The sequence below is a fragment of the Chiloscyllium plagiosum genome, unplaced genomic scaffold (genome assembly GCF_037043375.1).
Source record: "Chiloscyllium plagiosum isolate Xiang-an unplaced genomic scaffold, Cpla_swu_hap1 HiC_scaffold_37, whole genome shotgun sequence".
Taxonomy (NCBI): Eukaryota; Metazoa; Chordata; class Chondrichthyes; order Orectolobiformes; family Hemiscylliidae; genus Chiloscyllium; species Chiloscyllium plagiosum.
This window is the reverse complement of record NW_028270175.1, coordinates 34481316-34503495: the sequence shown is the minus strand read 5'-3', so window position 1 is coordinate 34503495 and position 22180 is coordinate 34481316. Positions and strand designations below refer to the sequence as shown.

The window sequence follows — 22180 nt, the reverse complement described above, 5'->3', positions numbered from 1 at the left end:
CTTTTAACTTGGTCCAAAAAGTGGTCATTTCTCAAGTTACTGTGGGAAATGGAAAATATGTTGAACTATAGAGAACAGGAGGCATTTTTTAGTCCAGTGTCTACATAATGAGGGATGCAAAGCTGTACACATTGCATCAATTGTTTATACCTTTTTAAAGAAAAAGTGAATAATGGTCTCAGCCTCATTGAAAATGGCTCTGAAAGAAGGTATCCTATATAAATGCAGGTAGAACCAGTGCAGAATGAATACATTCACCATTTACTGGGAATGATACATAAAGCAATTGAAAAAAATACATTGACAATGATAGACATTGTTAGAATCTAGGAGGACCTCCTTAGGTGTTTGCATAGTCAGTATTTTTCAGATCCATTCACAGAAGTGAAAGGTGCATTATAAATACAAGTCTTACTTTTTAACCTGTATCTGAACTAGAATATTTTGACATAGCATCAGGTGCTAAAACCATAAGACAATCGTGAGATTTAGGTGTAGAAGCAGACCATGTAGCCCATTGAAGCTGTTCTGCTATTCACTGAGAATACTGATTTGATAATTCTCAACTCTACATTCCGGCCTTATCCAAATAACCCACAATTACCTTGGATTTTTGCTTTTTAAAACAGTCCTGTGGTTAAAAAAAATCAGATTCACTACATTAGAAAAAAAGTTCTCAATTCGGTCTTAAATGGGAGATCCCTCACTGAGTTTAGGCTCTCCAATCCTAGACTTTCTCTTTGTGGGACAGTGTGTTCATATATACTTTATCAACACCACCAAAAATCTTACATGTATCAATACGATCTCCTCTTATTCTTCTATACTCCAATAAATACAGACACAACCTACTCAACTCTCTTCATAAGAAAATCCCTCCATACCCAGGATCAGCGTGGTGAACTTTCTCTGGACCGCTTCCAATACTAGTCTATCTTCTATGAGGGGACTAAAATTATTTACATTATTCCAGGTGTGGTCTGACTAGTGACTTGTCCAGTTTTAGCAACACTTCCTTAGTTTTATATTCCATTCAGATTGAAATAAAAGCCAACATTCCAATTGCCTTTCTTATTACCTGGTGAACTTGCATGCTAGCTTTCTGTCCTTCATTCACTAGGACGTCCAAATCCCTTAATACTGCAGTTTTCCCATTTAAATAATATCCATCTCTTGTGTTCTTCCTATTAAATGTATAGCCTCAGATTTTTATGCATTGTATTCCATTTGTCAAGTTTTTGCCCACTCACTTAACCTGTCTGTATCCCTCTGTAGATTCCTGGTGTCATCCTCACTACTTGATCTCCCACCTATTGTTTTTGTCATTTGCAAACTTGGCTAGAGTGTCACTTACCTTATTTAAGTCACATTTATGTAAATAATTGTGATCCCAGTACTGTTCCTTGTGGCCCTCCACTAGATACATGTTGTTATCTTGAAGAAATACCCTTTTTATACCAACTGTCTTCTATTAGTTAGTCAATTCTCTATCATGTTAATATACTATCTTCAACATCATTGGCTCATATTAAGTAAACTTACACCTGGCACAAAGGCCTTTTGGAAAATTCAGACATATTGGCTCCCTCTATCCACTGTTTGTTACCTCCTCAACAAACTGTATACTCGTTCCTAGTTACCTACAGATGCACAGAGGCCAGCCTCAGACCCACACTTATATTTCCTCATTGACTCATCCAGCCTGATTGCACAGTCCTTTTACAGATTTTGCTGCAGTGTAAATCGACTGTATTTTTGTTAACCCAGGAAATCCGTGCCCCTGTTCTCTGAGAATAATAAAGATTTGGTGTAATAAATTTATCAGGTGGGATTTCACCTCCTTGACACCATGCTAACTTCACTTGATCAGATTATAAATCTTTAAATGCTTTGCTATTACATCCTTTACAACAAAATTTAACATTCTCCACATGACAGACGTCAAGCCAACTGGCCTATAGTTCTGCCAACAGACTTTGTGGTGAAAGTTGTCAGCATAATTTCACATTGTACACTTTTAGCTTGGTCCAGTTGCTATTTTAGAAAACGTTTATAAATACCATCAGAATCTGTTCGTAACAGATTTATCAAAGTACCCCTTTCCGCTCCATTTGCGATCAACTTCGTATTTCATTGCCCTTTTATGCTCTATTTTATACATTGACACCAGTTGCCATTTAAATATCCTGTGGTCAAATCTTTCAGTGGGCGGATATGCTGTCAAATCACTTTTTGATCCTGTGAGCTAGATTTCAATTGCGGCAAAATGGTTACGCAAGTACTTCTGGTGTTTATATAATGAACATGGTATCACTGCTTGCCAAGCTGTTTTAATGATAAGCTTTCTTCTATTGATAGAGGACTGGAAATTTTGTAAAATTTAAACAAAATTACTCAGCAGCTGCTAATCAGCTTTTTAACATCTCACCAATCATGTATCGGAGAAACAAGTATTAAATGCACGGACAGCAGTTACCTGGAGGTGCCAATTCAATGCTGCAATAAAATTAATAACCAAAGAAAACTAAACAACATTTTTTAAAAGGTTTATTGTATAAAGCTTCTGTCACAGTGCAACAATGTCCAAGAAATTCTAGAAATTAAAACCAATCAAGTACATAATATTGACATGGAAATATTAATAGTCTGACAGCAAAGGTGGTCTTGATCAGTGCAGTCTGACCTCAATGCTTTATCTCTTTGGCCAACTGTGCTTGAAGCCTCTATAGAACAGAGAATATGAAAAATACATGAAATTAGTATGACACAATATAACTAGATTTTAAATTTCTGACCATTCAGGACAGGAAGGGGGATAAAATAAAGCTAGGTTGTTTGTAGTGATATTATAGAACATTCCTTCTTTCCATGACTTGTGAAAATCTCCTCCAATTGAAAACTTTAAATCTGAGATTGGTAAATTTCTGTTAAGCAAGACAGTTAAGATATGAGGAACCAAGGAAGGCAAATTGAAATTAATTACGTATCAGACATGATCTAATTGTGTCCTAGGCCCAACTATCTTCAACGACTTCATCAATGACTTTCCTTGCATCATCAGGGCAGAAATGAGGATGTTTGTTGATGTGACTGCACCATTCCTGACTTCTCAGATACTAATGCAGTAAGACTTGGACAATATTAAGTTTGGGTTGAAAAGTGGCAAATAACAAACATTCACACCACGTAAAATGTGAGGCAATGATTATCTCCAACCAGAGAGAATTCAACCACGCTGACATTCAATGGTGTTACTGTCACTGAATCCTCCATTATTAATTAGGGATGGGCCACCACAGCTATATCTCAGAAACTGAATGGAAGAATAGTGCAGGAAACTGAGGGGTTTTCTCTTAGGAGGAGAACTAAGGAGAACTAAGCCATGTGTTAAATTTGCCATTTATCATGAGTTACATAAATTTTCAAATACAAATAGAAATTATGTAGAAATTCAAGTCTGGCAGTATCCACCGAGTGTGTGTGTTGACTATACACTTGTAGCGTTCAATATTACTCCATATATAAAGGCCCAGTGACCAGCAAAGCTGAACATATCCTGCTGTAAGGACGAGACTTCAAGTGGAAGCTACTGTACAAACACTGACCTGTCTGATTTGCTATTAGGGAAAGTCATGCTTCTGTTTCCTGCAGATTGACGGTTCTTCTTTCCGCTTTTCTAAAATGAGAAAAGTTTAGTTAGGACAGACCTAAAGCCTTCAATTTCTAAATATTCATAAAACCAAATGACTGTATATTGTATTTCTTTAACTGGCAAAATGAGGTCAACATCACAAAAATACTAATTGATTTTTTTAAAAGTCTACTTAAAAAAATTTACTGGAAGTCATTTAATTAGGAACCATATGGAAGTGGATTTTTCCATCTAGTTATGGAACTAATGTAACGTAGGAACTTGTAAGCAAAAATGCTTGAATCATACTGAAACAAAACCCTGGTATATGAATGCATTTGGGCACAAGTTTGGACAGTTACAGTCCTGAGCAATATGGCTGGCATATTTTCTCCTTCAATCTTCTCCAAATTAGTTTGAACAGTGCAGTGATAAGAATCTGGTAAAGTTCTGTCTCAAGTAATTGGCTACCCAAATAAAACGAGGGGAGCTGATGGTGTATTGGTAATGTCAATGGGCCAGTAATCTAAAACACTCACACTAATGCCCATGGGATTTTGAAGTCCGAACACTACCATCAATTGTTGCAAAACTTCATCTGGTTCACTAATGTCTTTTATGGAGGAAAATCTGCCATCTTTATCAGGTTTGGCCTGTATTGACTCTCGAGTCCAGAAACATGATTGATTCTCAAAGTGCCCTCTGAAATGGCTAGCAGGCCATTCAAATTCAAAAAGCTACCCCAATACAATCTACAGGGCACTGGGGATGGGCATTGACAATGATTTCTACATCCCACTAGAAAATTAAAAGAAGTCAGCTGAAAATTATTTTTCTAAAATAAAGGGGTGGATAAATGCTAGAAAAATAATTATTTTAAAAGGGTATAGGTAAATGAGACTAGGTGGACACAATTCAGAAAGCTGATGGAAATGCAATCAGCTCCTGTGCAGCAAAATTCGATGTCTCACTGAAAATCCATACAGCATAGCTTAAAATTCTGAAATATGGAACAAGCTATTGATATGTCTACAGACCACAATCTGAACATAACCAAAATTGTAGCCAGGTTTAAAACAGTGATACCACACATGTGCATTATATATCATGCCTTTTTAAATAAGTAATACCACATGCCCTATTGTTGTTGATTTTGTTGTTTAAAAACTTATGCATGGGTCTGGGTGATTAGTTAATCATAGATGATGTTCAACAATTAAGGATAATAGCTTGTAATATCATAGAAGAAGAAAGACAATAAGCCTCTCACGTCTGAGTGCAGATCACAGAAAAACATTTACAATGATGTAGTTTAAAATCTACACGGAAGGACAGGATCTGTCAAATATCACACATGTCAATACTTTCTTATCAACTATGTCAACACACACTTCAAGTGACTGAGTACATACTCAATATCATCCATGTTATAGATAAAATGTTTATTGATATACAAAAGCTGTCACAATTTTAGGGTATCCTAAAATACTTCTCAAAAATCAAATCAATATCTTGAAATGCAATTATTGTTAAGATCAGATTTATGCTATGAATGACAAGAGCCAGCGAATGAACGATTGCCCTGTTAAATTGTTTTGGTAGAGAGTATTCAGGGATAAATATTGGTCAGGATACTGGGAGAATTAATTGTTCTTCAAAAATGATAGTCATTTAATCCTTTCTAAAACACACGAACAAGAAGTTGGGGCCTTGACTGAACAGCTAATTCAGGAAACAGCACTTCAGAATGCTGTATTCCCTCAGTACAGCTCTGAAACATTAATCATGTGGTGGTTTGTAGCCTCAAACATTTTGATGAGTGTTAAAAGTCCTTAGATACACTAAACTCTCACGCCAACCACTATTAATGGTTTGAGGAGAAATATTTTGCTTTAAAATGTTCAATTATATTTGGATATTTATTTTATTACTCAGATTCCTCATTTTATCATAAAGTCTTTGAGCATATGCAGACTATGTAAAAATAAGAGCTAGTCTCTAGACTTTATGCTTAGACTTTTCTTCCTCTAATTTGATCTGTTTTTGTTCCTCTCGGTCTCTTGCTGGGATACAATGTCACTGGTATACATTGACTCTTTGCTATTTTATCAAAATATTTATTCTTCATGACTGACGCTGGACACCAAACCCTAAAAAATGCCTGGGGTCATGAAAGGTTGTGCAAAGTATACCGAGGAATATTTTGGGAAAGATCTCATTCCACCAAGTCTTCAATCCCCTTCCACGGCAGAAAACCAACAGGGTAACTGTAGGCCTTTGCCATTCACCTGTCTGTGCTGATGCTGGAGGACAAGGTAGGATTGGCAGGATAACACCGCCCCAAATCCATTCCAATACCTCCTCTGCAAGGTCAGCATGCAGGATACAGATGAATGCATGTCAGGATAAGATCCTTGCAGTCACAAAGTCAAAATTGCCAGTTTCCAAATAGCTTCTTTAAAATGAATAATAAGAATTTTTAAAACAAGTTTTTACTGATCTTCAACAGGAAAGGTTGCATGAAAGATTTATATGTGCCAATTCACTAAAATTAAGATGAATTGCATGAATGTGTGAGTTGGCTTTTATCTATAAGGAACAAAAGCTTGTAAAATGGTGCAATTTATATGTCATATTCGGAATAGTAATTTTACCTTAGAATGAGGCACATCTGCTTCATAATTGGGATCAAACTGTGTGGATTCCTTAGACTTGTTGCCAGCTGGAAGGATGAAAATATTTTAACAAATGAACATTTTACATGATAAGTACATGTATCTCCTATCAGTTGAGCTGTTTTGATTATAAACTTGTTTATGTATGTTTATGGGGAAAGGAAGTTGAACAATTTGAAGTTGAACCCTTTGCAGCCCCATTACTCAAAGGCATAAGATTGCCAGGGAATAATTGGAGGATATTGGTCACTCACTTCTCTCTTACCCAAAACTGCCATGCTCCAAGCACAGCCATGCACTGAATGCCAAGCTATGCAACATGGAAGGTGTCATAGCTCAGCCTATTCCTTCCCATCTGACGTGTGCAATTAGAGACAACAATCTGACAAGAATCCTTGTATGGAGCAGAAACATGCAATGAATTTCCCCCTGCCCAGTTAAGGTGGTTGAGGCTAATCCTGATCCCTCCCCCCTACTGCCTTCTCAACTGATTAAAAACTAACTTGGTAAAAACAATACTGAATCTGAGATTTTCCTAATTTGCATTGAAATGGGAGATGGCACAGGGCAGGGTGACACTAGGCTCACGGACACACAAGATGGTCACTGAGCCATAAGTTGGCCACTTGACACACAAGATGGCCACCGCACCACAATATGGAGAGAGACAGCAAAGGAAACACTGACACTGCCTGGGGTCACCAGAATGCCAGCACAATGCACTCACAACCTAGTTGATTAGTTTAAAGAGGGTGGGGGAGAGAATACACGAGTAGCGTATACTGCCCGCAAAAGTGTCTGGGTCCAGCCAACATCTTTGATAGAAATACTAACAGCTTGATACGGACTCAGGACAGAGTGCTTATAGCCAGGGCTGCAGTAATTGTCTTTCTCAAGAGGAGAAATTAGCGCCCATCACTACAGCAATGGACTTCCGCATAGACATTGAAACTGACAATATCTGCACTGAAACTAACAATGACTGCGCTGGAACCGACAATGACTGTATCAAAACTATCAACGATTCTGCAATGTTTACAATAAACAAACTATGTTACAAAGAACTGCATCACTAACCTATTATGTTACAAAATGAGTTGGTATTATCCTACCAGTCCTATCTTGACATGTGCTCCGGGTTGGTGTCTTTCTCTCCCCCCCCGGAGCTCTGGTATTTCCTTGTAAAATAAACTGTTGTTAAACCTGACTCTGACAAGAGGCTGGTGATTTTCCACACAACGATTGGCGCTGTGAGCAGGGTTCTTATTACTGGTGCCCTGGTCGAAGGTCACGATCGGGGGACCGGGGTAAGAACCAATTTGTACCTGCAAACGGGAAGAGTCAGACCAGGCCAAGGACACAGTTTAAAAGGTATACTCATTGTAATGTCTAACTTGCTACAGTACTGAGTTAAAAAGAAAAAATTAAGTGTATGTCTGTGGAGAATAAGTGTTAACTAAATTAACTATTTTAAGAACTTGCTGCTTGTGCTGAAACAGCCAGAGGACAAGGTAGTGCGTGTCTCAAAACACTGCCCTAAACCGGTTGTTAAGAGGGGTAGCCCCACCCACCCAAAGGTTGGGTTTGAAGTGGGAATTGAGGCGCTGAGGGCACTAGGAGTTGTGAAGCACGTGGTAAAGTCAGGTAACCTTGGACTCTGTAGGGGTGAACAACAGAGTCCAGTTAGAGTTTAAGTTAAAGGTTGGATGCTGTTTGTATTTGTAATTTCCAGTGTGGTGAGGAATAGGAGCTGATCACTCTGACCAAGAGCCAAACGTCAGTGGAGCACATGTTATCAAGGTGGGGAGCTTGGACACTGAGTAACCGTGATATCCTGTCAGTCCGTAGTAGAATGACAGAGCTTGAATACTGGCAGTGACTGGGAGGGTAAAGAATCTCACTGGTAAAGAGCACACCAGACTAGAGGCAGGTTTCTGGGCTGATCTGGACGTGTTGGGTCAGTCGAGGTGGCCGGGAGGGTTGAGGCGTCCAGGCAGAGAGCACACCCTATTGAGCCAGCATTCCCAACCGACCGGTAGGTACTGACTAATGGTGGTGGCCGGGAGGGTAGAGATGTCCCACCGGTAGAGAGCACACCTTCCTAGGAGGCTGCTATGTCTGTATGGACGGTGCTGGGACAGTATTATTGGCCGGGGGTGGAGAAGTCCCCACAGGTTAGGGGCACTTTACTGTTGGTGGGAACTGGGGGTACACAATCTGCTAAATGGCAGATCAAAATTTTTAAGGGGTTACTGCAGGTTCCCTTACTGAAAAATACATGGCAGACAGCCAAGGGTTGACAGAGCAAATGAAGAAAAATGTTTGGGATCCATTCCAGACATTAGCACAACAGAGAGAGAGAGTGGATAGATAAACAAAAACAAACTAAAACTAAAAAGATTGAGGTAATGTTAGCATACCAATCAGCAGGCCTAATTGAGCAAGTGAGTGCCTCCACGTGTAGGTGGAGAATGGAGCAGGAACAAGTTAAAGAGCTGGAGGACAGAATAGAAGAGTTAGAGCAGGGAACAATGTAAAATACCATAGCCACTGCAACGGTATTATCCGGAACACCGCGGAACCACGGGAATCCTGAGGTCAGCAGAGCTGACAACCAGCTGCCATCATTCGTGAGGGTAAGGGAGAGGGGAGAATTTATGTGCCCGCAGTAACGGGAGGGAGGAAATGTGAAATGTTGGTAGACACAGGAGCGGCTGCAACAATCACAAACTTACCCTTACCCCACACAAATAAAATGATTCACTTAACTGGGGTAGGAGGGGATAAAACACCAACTTACCTAAGCGAAACTACCCTCATAAAAGTAAACATATACATATCTCCATGAAACTCTACGCAGGCCAAAATAATGAGGGCACCATAATGGGCAATAATCTCATGAAGAATATAACGTTCTAATCAGTTGAGCAAAAGGGAAATTGATTTGGCGCAGACAGGGCGGTCGAAAGACTGATACTGGTAAACTTACAAGTCACCTTGAAACTATTAAAGCGGCTACTGTCACCAGTCGGGGCTGGAACCTTGAAAAGGGGATTCAGAGCCAGCCGTGCCTCAGTCCCTGGGGCATGGGCAGAAACAAAGTCTAGTTAACATAGACCCAATAAGGGTTCCCGGACCGGAGCATAAGCCCCACCGACAATACCCAATAAAACCCAAAGCAGAACAAGCAATTTGTGAAGATAGTGCAAGGACTAGTGAGACAGGGAACCCTGAAAGAAACCACAAGTACAACTAATTCCCCAATGTGGCCAGTACTAAAGCCTGATGGGAGCTACAGGCTCACCATTGATTATGCAGGACTAAATAAGGTCACCCCCAAATTGCACGCCATTGTAGCAGACCCCTGCACCATTTTAAATGGCTTGGCCCCTGAGCACAAGATTTTTACTGTTTTAGACATAGCCAACGGATTCTGGTCTATCCTGTTACACCGAGTCTCAGAAAAAAAAAATCACTTTTACAGTAAGGGACAGACTGTATACGTGGACGTGCTGCCACAAGGATGCCACAACAGCCCCACTGTTTTTCACAGGGTATTGAGCGACATTCTGAAGAGAATGGATTTACCAGAGGGTAGCACTGCCCTCCAATATGTAGATGTTCCAACTGTTCTACAGGTTTACAATAATGTATCTGAGCAGATTGATTAGAAAATAATACCTTAAAGTCAAAGGGTAAGCAGATGTTAGACATTAATTGATTAATGAATTGTCTGTGAATGCATGTAAAGAGAAGAAAGGGTATTTGTGGTGTAGTGGTAGTGTTCTACCTCTACAGCAGAAAGACTGGGTTTAAGTCCCACCTGTAGAATTGCTATAATAATGAAAAGAGGTCATTTGGCCCGTTGTGTCTGCACTGACCCTTCGAACTGCATCCTACCCAAACCCAGCCACCCTCCCTCTCTCTCAACTCTGCACATCCCTAGACACTATGGGCAATTTACCACAGCCAGTTCACCTAACCTGCACATCTTTGGACTGTGGGAGGAAACCGGAACATGCCCATGCAGACATGGGGAAGTACAAAGTGCAAACTCTACACAGTCACCAGAGGGTGAAATTGAGCCCAGCCCCTGATGCTGTGAGGCAGCAGTGCTAACCACTGAGCCACCTGCTCCAGAGATGTGTAATAAAGTTTCTGAAAAGGTTGATTAGAAAATATTATACAAAGAGGAGACAGCTGTGACTAGGAGAAAATTGTGAATGAGTCAATAAACTGTTGCAGAGAAGCTCCGTATCCTGTTCATATTTAAGCTCAAAAGCTCGAGTCCATTTAACATCTACCAGTGGGAGCATATTTAAATGTCAACTGATTAAGAAATGCCTCAATACCATTGTGCAGACTTCTACTTTACGAATCAGCATTTTACACTACACAGTGATGCAATAACAATCAATAGTGAAGGTAATGCCACAGTGGCTCCATCATTCTGCAGCCCAGTTAGGGAAAGTGGGGCTGCAATAGCAAGTGAACTCCTGATCACAAACATGGCACATCCAAAACTGCACCTAGTCCAGATGCTTCAAAAACAGGGGGAGAAAACTGATACTTTTGTTTAAAAATACAACAAAGATACAACTATACAATGGATACAATTTACAGGCTGTACCCACATCAAGAATAGGTTCCGTTCTGGACCTCGTTTGCGAGTCAATTTGTACGCAAGTTGGAATGCATTGCAAGACAGCCATTTGTACATAAAGGAAATATTTTATATGACGGATCTTTAAAATTAAACCCCTGTATGGGATTCATAGGTCATACAATTATAAATTGTGGACCTCCTGTCAAGAAAATCCCTTCTTGTGGTCAATGGAAACAGACTACTTTTTGCCAAGCTTCACCTGCTGACCCACTCGAGGGGAGGGAGGAGGAGATAACATGCAATTACCAGGTGAAGGACAATCTGGTTCCAGGATAAGCGTGAGTATTAAAACTGAAGGGTAAGCCAGGCTGACCTGCAAAAACTTTGAAATCAGACTTGCTGTAATCGAACGGTTTGATGTTTTTGGGATTTTTTGGCTCCTCTGTTCCCGATTTTGACTTCTTCTTTTCTGGAGGTACTGCCTCAGTTCCTGCTCCACTCTTTGTTCGCTCCCTCTTCACCGACTGCTGTTCTGCTGCCATCTGAGAGTGGGGTGGGGGGGGAGAAGACATACTTGAGTTTGGATATACACTGGACAAAAACCCACTCCCAGCCACTTGACTTCTTCCCTAAAGTGACCTGGTCATGTAATACCTAAAGCAATCTATGAGACACAGTTTTTTGAAGATTTGAACTACAAATCAATAAAATATTCACAAGTAGGACACATATTTTCTTGAAGTTTTAATATTTGTATTTTAAATATTGAGTCTGAGATTTGAGTAGACTTGGTTTTGCTGATGGAAAGGGAACAAAGGGAAGATGACACCAAAGCATCATTGATACCGTGGCCTCCAAGCTGAAGAGAAACAAAGCAGGTCAGAAACAGAGGAAGTGGATAAAAACACAGCACTATAAGGAGAGACAGAAAGCTATAGTGTGGATGACCTACCCAAACTGGTATGATTACAGTAGTTAATAAGAGAACAAGCAATGCTACACATAACAATGAGAATCTATACCAGTATGAAGTAATGACAACTTAACTGTCTAACCTGGGTAGAAGCTTCTACTGAGTATTGTAATACAAGTGAAAACGTGACAAATGTTGTCACAAAGATGTCACAAGGAATTAAGGGCTACGGGGAGAATGAGGGTCAGTGGAGTTGAAATGCCCATCAGCCATGATTGAATGGCGGAGTGGACTTGATTGGCCGAATGGCCTTACTTCTGCTCCCATGTCTTATGGTTTTATGGCAAATGAACAAAAACAGACACACAATAGATAAGTCAGGCAGCATCTCTCGAGAGCTAAATTTTGAGGAAGCATCTGGAACCAAATCTTTTAGGTAGTTGTATTTTCTTAGCAGATGTGGCCTGAGCTGATCAATGCCATTAGTGTGCTGTGCTGTTTTGTTTCAGAATTTACAGTTTTATGTTGTTATTAAAATAACTTCTTGTAAAAAAAATACTTATTTGTTGTCGGTTGTACATTTTTCAGCATTAGATTCAAGGGGGTTATAGTTTGGAAGTGAGCTTTAACTTCTGAGCCTCGAGTGCAGAAAAGAAGCTGAGATTGAAGAAAGTGGTAGGAGAGAGAGAGAGAGAGAGAGAGAGAGAGAGAGTTGGGGTCCTACTTGGGTCCAGAGCACAAAAGCAAGTAGAAGAGGCAACTCGACTTACGGAAAGTAGAAATGACAGATTTTCGCAATAAGTTAAGTTCCTCTGTTACAATTGAAGCACAATGTTAGGGCTAAACAAGGATAAATCTCTATTTATGATTGCTAAACCCAAATCTCAGGAATATTGAGTGACTGAAACAAAATGCCCTATTTTGCAGGATTAAATTCCTTGTAGTGACTCCAACATAATGTATAAAAATACACTGCAACACACCTCCTCCCTTCACCCATCCCTACTAACCATCCAACTACTCACTTCACACATGGTTGGAGCAGCACTTTTACGCAACAATTTCACAAATATAACTCTGATACTGATTAGTTTTAAATTGTCCCTTTTGTGCTATTGATGGGATCAATAGAGCTATTACTAAGAGACAGTGCTTAAGTACTTCATATGAAAACACTGCAAACATCAACACAGAAAATCAATTTTGGGAAAATCTGTTCGTTAGGCCTTGCTGATAGAATCTGTGCACCTTTATCAAAGCCTAATTTAAACTAAGATTGCCTCATTTTGATCTCAAATAAAGAGAAATAGTTGTGTGTAGCTATATTTTCAGTACTAACAAAGGCACCAAATCTAACATGAAAATAGATAATACATGAACAATGCTCAGCAACAGTTATTATTGGTTCTGACATTAAGATTACATTAGATTCCCTACAGTATGGAAACAGGCCTTCGGCCCAACAAATCCACACTGACCCTTTGAAGAGCAACCCACCCAGACCCATGCCTCCACCTTATATTTACCCCCGAATAACGCACCTAACACTATGGGCAATTTAGCATGGCCAATTCACCTGGCCTGCACATCTTTGGATTGTGGGAGGAAACCCACACAGACATGGGGAGAATGTCCAAACTCCGCACAGACAGTCGCTTGAGGCAGGAATCAAACTGGGTCCCTGGTGCAGTGGGATAGCAGTGCTAACCACTGAGCCACTGTGCGGCCCAATAAAATGAGTAGATGCAGTGTTATAGGGTGGGCACTAACTATGTGAAATGGACTGGGAAGTTCACTTTTTTTTTCAACAACAGACAAGCTGTGGAGTTGCCATCTCATTATGTGCTGCATCATTTAAAGATTTCTAAATACATTTACAGCACCAATCATATTTATCTTCAGCCACATATTCTGCTCAGCAATACAATCCATACAATCACTTCCTCCATACAATCACTTATCATGTTAGCACATCCTACTTCAAGTAATTCTCTGCTGAAACTTGAAAATGGCACACTTTCACATTTGACCTCTTCACACAATCTATGTCCTTTCAAGCCCAAGTCTATCTCTCTTCATAACTTTTCTGCCAAACTCTCGTTATATTATGGGCACTAGCTCCAAGCTTCTCAATTAAAAAAAATTCCTCAACCTTACAATATTTTCTTCAATAGATTTTTTCATGTTCCAAAAATTCTGCTTGAGACATTTATTCTCTCAAAGTTAATTTTTCCCTTTCTCAGTCAAAAATCTACCATTACTTAATTGTTCCATAACTAAAGTCCAGGGTGGCCTAACTGACCTGATTTCTCTGCCATTATAGGCCTACCTGGGCTAGGTTTTTATTTTCCCATGGGGTCAGGAACTGAATGGTGAAGTAAAGATAGTAACAGGTGGAATACTCATTTGTGTTGAAATCACAAAAATATCCAAATTAAAGCATCAGATTTGGTTCATCTTCAAATTAAACCCAAACTAACAAAGTAGACTTAAGTAAAGAAACAAATGGACTTACAGCAGCCTGCTGTCTGACTGAAGGAATCTCTTGTACTTCAGCAATATAATCCTGTTTTATCTGTTGTCGCACAACTAAAAGGCAATGACATAGTTCTCAGATAAACATCAATAACAATGAATTTCTCTCATTCTCAGCTCCTTTTCAGGAGACTTGTTGTGTAAATTGCTATGAAACAAGGTAGTGCAACTGTAATTATAGAGAACATACAACCTTTAGTGGGAAAAGTGTGTTGATTTTTTTTGGCCACTCACCTTAGGATGGTCTTACCAGGCAATGAGAAACACAGCAACAATAATATTAGGGATAAAAGGGACTGTGCTGCAAAAACAGATTGGGTCAGTGTAAGTATATTTCCTATGATAAGCATGTTCAGAAGTAATCTGATTAGTTGTGAAATAAAGAGAATTGAGGGCACATGTAAGGAATGGTCTTTTCCTCCAGGAATCCAGAATAAGGGGACAAAGATCGAGAATTTAAGATAAACTAAGTGGCAAAAGAAATTTCCACATGGTAGCCAGAATAAGGAACACTGCCACCAAGTAAAATAACTAGACTGCAAGAATATGTGAATTATCTCCATTGAAGAATTATGGAACCAAGGCAGGTAAATGGAATTTGGACACAGATCAGCCAATAATCTATTTGGAAGATCAGAACAGGCTCGAAGAACTTAATATCCAGTCCTGTTCTTGCATTTTATCAATGGAACCAATAGATGGCTTGTCGCTCGGTGTGTCAATAAATCAACCTATGTGGTGAATTGTGGACAAAAACTGATTTACTAACTCTATAGTTCAGTACTTCCTGCTATTCTATTGATCCAGTTTTGTGATCAACTGCCAGATGAACATCAAAAAAAAAACTAGATTCATAGAATTTTGATAGATACTGATTGTGTGTAATTGATTAAATTGTTTCTGACAACCTTCAGGCTTTGGTGTGCTCTTTGCTTCCTTGGTTTGTTCTTGCTTTTTGGTGGCCTCTTTCTGTAGGTGCTCCTGGCTCAGCAACTTCCACCTGTTGCTGACCTGAAATTACACAAAAATATAAAGTTTAGATTGTATGATGCATACATTAGCTTTTTTCACCAAACTGTAAGTATGAAGCATCAATGCCTGCTATTTTAAAATAAACAATGACAAACAGTTTTGGTAATTCTGTATAAACTGTCGATTATTATGTGACTGGGCTGAAGTTATAGTACAACTGATGAGTTATGGCAATGATATAGTAACACAAATGAATTCAAGAAATTGTCATTAGCTATAAAATAATGCAATCTTCCCTCATTCCTTCAAATCCAAATTTGTTAGTCATAACTAGCAGAATCTTGTGGGAAAGACTCAAGTTCCTCAATCAGTTTCACTTTTAGGGGCATTTACACTGTTGGCCACTATACAATCACTGTATGACCCAGTGCAAATGATTACCCTTAAAAGCTGAGTATTATTCGCAGTCAGGAATATTAACATTTATGTTCTGCCCTCAAAATAGCTTCAGTCTGTGTTTTATTCTTTATTAAATAACACTTAATTCCATGGATCCTGAAAGTTTGTGTTGTGGATCCCCTATAAATACAGAGAAGGTCACCAAGGATTCCTTCTATACACTGACAGCTTCAGGAGATTTGCTGCAAATAGCATTGTACTCTTGGGATCTCCTGTAAATACTGGTATGCTCTAAAGAGACCTGTAAAAGACAGAACACTTCCCAAGGGAAAACTTGTAGAAAATGCATTATCCCAGGGGACTTCCGGCAAATATAGATACCCTCTTAGGCAACATAAGAAAGTACACACATAAATACTCGTATATGCCTTGGGTATATCTTGTAAATAGTGAAACATTCCCTGGGGATCACATGTAGATAATGAAGCAACCCCTGGGAACTTCTTGTAAATACTGAAACACTCCCAGGGACATTCCAAGAGGACCTCCTATAAATACAGGCATATGCTGGTGTCCTCCTTTAACGCTGACATATTCCCAGGTGAGTCCCCTCTAAATATTGACATGCACTTTCCTCAACTTCCATTTGGAATACATTTACATAACATCTACTAGTATTGATGTGAAACAGGAACCATTTCCCAGTAATAAACAGGATGATATATTTGATGTGCAGATCTAAATGCCCATGTCCAGCTGCTAACACTTTCAGCCTGCAGTGCAACCACAGTTTTCTGGTGTGCAGCTCCCAAAACAAAGATCTCATCTGGGTCAGAAAAGTAACTTATTTCCCGCAACTTCTGAAAGTGTTGTAACGTTTTTAATTTAATCCAGATCAAAGTCTCCAAATGTTATCTAACTGGTGTATGTGATCATCAAACAGATCTCCACAAACTGTGTTTTGAATATGCCTCTGTACATATGAGCTTGGCAGCAAGTTATTGCAAGTTCAATCATTTCAATATTAACGAGCCTTTAGTTGCCAGTGGTACGTACTTCGTAGATCTTGGTGGAAGGGTCAAACTTTGCTGCTTGCGAGATGTACATATTACTGTCCTTGGAAGGCAGATACTGCAAAAGAAAAGAAAGAAATCTTAATATAGAAAGACGCCATCCTGACCATCATGCCTGTGCTGGCACTCTACAAGAACAAATCACCTCTTTACAAACTCAATTTCTGTGATCCTGCAAATATTCTCTCTTCAGATGCTGTAATCATTCAATTTTACTTCAAAGTCCTCATTGAAGCAGCCTCCACCACCTTTGCAGCCAGTGCATTTCAGATCCTAAAAAATGTTTTGATGGCACTCTTGCTTATCGCCTTAAATCAGTTTTCTCTGGTTCTGGATTCTTCTGCCAGTGGGAACAGTTTCAATGCAAGCACAACAGATTTAATAGCTGCTGCCATTCTACCTCCTCGCTTTTCATTATTCAAGGCTCCGAATATTTCTTCCAGGTGAATGTGACCAATGAAGGCAAACATGCCAAAGTCACCTTTCCCACCCTGTCTACGTGCGGTTCCACTTTTAAGGAACTATGCACCCTCACCCCAAGTCTTTTTGTCCAGATCTGGTAATCTGTTGCGATTTTAAGTGAGGGATGCACCCTTGACTCCCCAAAGCCTGAATACCATCTACAAGGCACAAGTCAGGAGTATGGTGGAATATCCCCACTTGCTTGGATGAGTGGTTCTCTCAACAACAATCAAAAAGCTTGACACCATCCAGGACAAAGCAGCCTGCTTGACTGGCACAACATCCACAAGCAACCATTCCCTCCACCACTGACAGTCAGTAGCAGTGTACACCATCTACAAGATGCACTTCACAAATTCAAAGATCCTCTACAACACCTTCCAAACACACGATCACTTCCATCTCGAAGAAAAAGGGCAGTAGATGTTTGAGAACACCATCACATTCATGTTCTCCTCCAAGCCACGAACCATCCTGACTTGGAAATAAATCACTGTTCCTTCACTGTCACTGGGTCAAAATCCTGGAATTCCCGCCTTAATGGCATTGTGGGTCAACCACAGCAGGTGGATTGCAGCGGTTCAAGAAGGCAATTCAACCACCACCTCCTTAAGGGCAACTAAGGACAGGAAATAAATGTGGAGTCAAAAAGTATGGTCCTGGAAAAGCACAGCAGGTCAGGCAGCAACTGAGCAGCAGGACAGTTGACATTTTGGGCATAAAACCTTCATCAGGAAAGGGGTCAGTCAGTGACGCTCACTTCCCAGAAATTAATAAAATCAATAAAATGAATAGAGTTTATAACTCCTGGTTGTTATGAATCTGTAGATATCTTAAGCTCACACTACCAATTCTTGGTGCTGAGGATGTAAACTTTACAGAGCAAGAGCAACAATAATTGTCCTTTTCAAGTCTCTACTCCTATGGTCTTTGAAGGACATACGGCTAGTGATCAGGGAATTGATGCAGTTTGCAAATCCTGAACTAATCCATTCAGAAAGGTGATTAGTAATTTAGAAACAGAACTGGAGTTTATAAACCAATATCAAAGTCTCCTGAGTGAGATCCATCTGCCTATGGGAACAGTTTTCATTTTTTTTTCATTTATAGATCTTGTGTAATCTATCCTGCCATATTAAAAATATAGCAGGATAGATTATATGAGATCTATAAATGAAAAATAAAATCATTATTAACCTTACTGCATAATCTAGATGACTACAGGACTCTCACAGTATGATATGTAAGCTAGCAAAATCCAATAAAAAGAATAAATAATCATATCTTTTCTCAAAGCTGAGAACTCTTGATTTTTCTGCCTATGTGAGGGCTGGCACTAATTTTCAAATCAGATTATCTGGATTACCTCATTAGCAAAAGTAGGTTTTCTGTATCTACTTACTGATTCATTTTAACATTTTAAACACCTGGACTAAATCGCTCCTCAATATTGCGTAGCAATCTCATTTAACATTTCATCCAGAGGATTGTACCTTCAACAATGTGGCACTTTGTTTTTGGGAGTGTCAGACGAGATTAGATATTAACATCCTTGCTGGACTTGAACAACAACTTTCACACCTAAAGACGAGTGCCCTACTTCGCAAAATGTGCTAAAACCTGATGAAAAATGAGTTTTAATGAACTGCTCCCATTCAGTATTTCTTCACACAGCTTATAAAGTACACATAAACTTTTTGAACATGCAAATTCTAGGAGTCTAAGCTTACCATTCTGAAAGGATTTTCAAATGATTCTAAAATAGTTCTTGCTTTCTGTTGTGCTGTTGTCAATGTTTCATGGTTCTTCTCATTTGCAAGAGAATCCTGAGGGGACAGAAAAGTCAGTTCACCCACACTAATGAAAAACATAGAAAAGATTTTGGACAATCAACTTAAAAAAATTAATGTTCAATTGAGACTTCTCCCATATCTAAATAGCTAACAATGCTATTGTGATCAACGTTGTTCTGATTATCAGAATAAAGCAAATCTGGGATCACATGGTAATGAGATGTGACGTGACTGCACTGACTGTCATCATCCGATTATAGCCTGAATAAAGTAAAGCAAAATATACAAGGCTATGAGCCAACGCTAGAAAATGAGATTAGAATAACTAGCTGGTTGCTTTTGAACTGCGCAGACCCAATGGGGCAAAGAATGGTTTTCTGTGTTGTTAACCTCACTGACTAAATATAATTAGAAATTAACCCTGGTTTAGTTCATGCATCTCTAACACAGGCAAAACAAACATATTTACTAATTTATTCAACTATCAGCAATTCCTTGCTCATTAACTAGGATGGAATGCGGCAGAATGGGCGGGTGGGGGAGAGAGAGGCACGAGAAAGAGGGGGTGCAAGAGAGGGAGCAAGACAGAGGGCACGAGCCCGAGAAAGAGACAGACTGATGACATGAATGGATTCAGATGACTGGCCATTTTGGTGAGGTACAGGAGGACTTCCGGTACCCATAAAACCATAACCGCATTAGGCATCACCTTCCCAAAAGTGCGCAACTGGAATTTGGATAAAAATGTGAAAAAATTCTTTGGACTGTCAAGAATGATCTTCTATTTTTCTTTGAGTCTACCATCTCTGCAGCTGTTCACAGTTGTGGATTGTCTCTCTATTTTGAGATAAAGTATAGTTTTATGGTTAATGTAGCTAATAGAATTCACTCCTCAGGACCTGGGAAAAAAACTCATCCTTTACTCAGTAACTTTGCTGAGTTCCATTAAACCCCACATACAAACTAATTTAAAATCAGCAACTGGAACCTTCAAAAAGTACACAAATACATTTTACTTCAGTTCAGGACACACCAGTATTAGACAGGATTTAGAGTCAAAAAGTATGGTGTTCCACATATCCGATGAAGAAGCAGACATAGCTGGGGCCCATGGCTAGTGGTTAGGTTGGCAAAAGTGGAATAAACGAAGGCTTTGGAGGCCTTCACCATGGCGGATAGATGTGTACAGGGACTGGATGTCCACGGTGAAGATAAGGTGTTGGGGGCTGGGGAAAATGAAAGTCATGGAGGAGCAGGAGGGCATGGGTGGTATCCTGAATGTATATGGGGAGTTCCTGGATCAAGGGGGACAGAATGGTCATGATATGAGGAGATAAGTTTGTTGGTACAGAAGCTGGCAGAGACGATATGTTGACTGGGGCAGTCTGGTTTGTGCATTTTGGGCAAGGGCTAAAATTGGGCATTGCAGGGTTCCAGCACTATGATAGAATTTAGCACAGCAGTTACACTTACGTCAAATATGGTAATAATTGCTTTGGCAGAGGTGAGTGTTAAGCTCGTATCGCCATCCTCCAAATCAGGGAACAGTTTACTGGTTTGTATCAGTGGCACTGAAAGTAAAAAGAATAGGGCACAAAGTTTACTTGTTGAACCTATGTTGGACTTGCCTTGGCGAAATCCTTTTTTTTTACCTTAGATTCTTGTTTTGCATTTTGAGGAAAAAAGGGTTAATTTGAAAAAAAAATAGCGTCAAAGGATAGGTGGAGTATGTGCAGGTTTACTGCTGCTGAATGTCTAAGCTCAGGGCTTGGGAAAACACAAGCCACGGCCAAACATTTGCATTGAGTTCAGAATGTCAGTAATTGATGTTCATAGAACATTGAACATTACAACGCAGTACAGGCCCTTCGGCCCTTTATGTTGCGCCGACCTATCATACCAACTTGACGCCCATCTAATCTACACTATTCCATGTACGTCCATATGCTTGTCCAATGATGACTTAAATGTACTTAAAGTTGGCGAATCTACTACCATTGCAGGCAAAGCATTCCATACCCTTACTACTCTCTGAGCAAAGAAACTACCTCGAACATATGTTCTATATCTACCACCCCTCAATTTAAAGTTAGCCCCCTTGTGCTCGCCATCACCATTCTTGGAAAAAGGCTCTCCCTGTCCACCCTATCTAACCCTCTGATTATCTTATATGTCTCTATTAAGTCACCTCTCAACCTTCTTCTCTCTAACGAAAATAGCCTCAAGTCCCTCAGCCTTTCCTTGTAAGACCTTCCCTCCATACCAGGCAACATCCTAGTAAATCTCCTCTGCATCCTTTTCAAAGCTTCCACATCCTTCTTATAATGTGATGATCAGAACTGTACACAATACTCCAAGTGCGGCCGCACCAGAGTTTTGTACAGCTGTAGCATAACCTCATGGTTCCGGAAATCGATTCTTCTATTAATAAAGGCTAAAACACTGTATGCCTTCTTAACAACCCTGTCAACTTGGGTGGCAACTTTCAAGGATCTGTGTACATGGACACCGAGATCTCTCTGCTCATCTACACTACCAAGAATCTTACCATTAGCCCAGTACTTTGCATTCCGGTTACTCAGACCAAAGTGAATCACCTCACACTTGTCCGCATTAAACTCCATTTGCCACCTCTGCAGCTATCTATGTCTCTCTGTAACCTACAACGTCCTTCGTCACTATCCACAACTCCACCGACCTTAGTGTCGTCTGCAAATTTACTAACCCACCCTTCTACGCTCTCATCCAGGTCGTTTATAAAAATGACGAACAGCAGTGGATCCAACACAGAGCCTTGCAGTACACCACTGGTAACTGGACTCCAGGATGAACATTTCCCATCAACCACCACCCTCTGTCTTCTTTCAGCAAGCCAATTACAGATCCAAACTGCTATATCTCCCATAATCCCATTCTTCCGCATTTTGTACAATAGCCTACTGTCGAACGCTTTGCTGAAATCCATATACACCACATCAACCGGTTTACTCACATCTACCTGTTTGATCACCTTCTCAAAGAACTCAATAAGGTTTGTGAGGCACGATCTACCCCTCACAAAACCGTGCTGACTATCCCTAATCAAATTATTCTTTTCTAGACGATTATAAATCCTATCTCT

General features: G+C 39.8%; 1 protein-coding gene across 1 annotated transcript in view; it reads right to left on the bottom strand.

Moving 5' to 3' along the window:
- Positions 1-2530: 2530 nt before the first annotated feature.
- The window catches only part of exosc10 (exosome component 10), a 62000-nt gene continuing 42350 nt past the window's right edge, over positions 2531-22180 (bottom strand). Inside the window, exons 17-25 of the mRNA XM_043675587.2 lie at positions 20533-20630; positions 18997-19092; positions 16788-16862; positions 15269-15371; positions 14341-14414; positions 11286-11454; positions 6286-6353; positions 3606-3676; positions 2531-2723 (exon numbers count right to left, since the gene is read on the bottom strand). Coding sequence (XP_043531522.2) covers positions 2693-2723; positions 3606-3676; positions 6286-6353; positions 11286-11454; positions 14341-14414; positions 15269-15371; positions 16788-16862; positions 18997-19092; positions 20533-20630 — 785 coding nt within the window. The 3' untranslated portion in view covers positions 2531-2692. The remainder of the gene's footprint in view (positions 2724-3605; positions 3677-6285; positions 6354-11285; positions 11455-14340; positions 14415-15268; positions 15372-16787; positions 16863-18996; positions 19093-20532; positions 20631-22180) is intronic.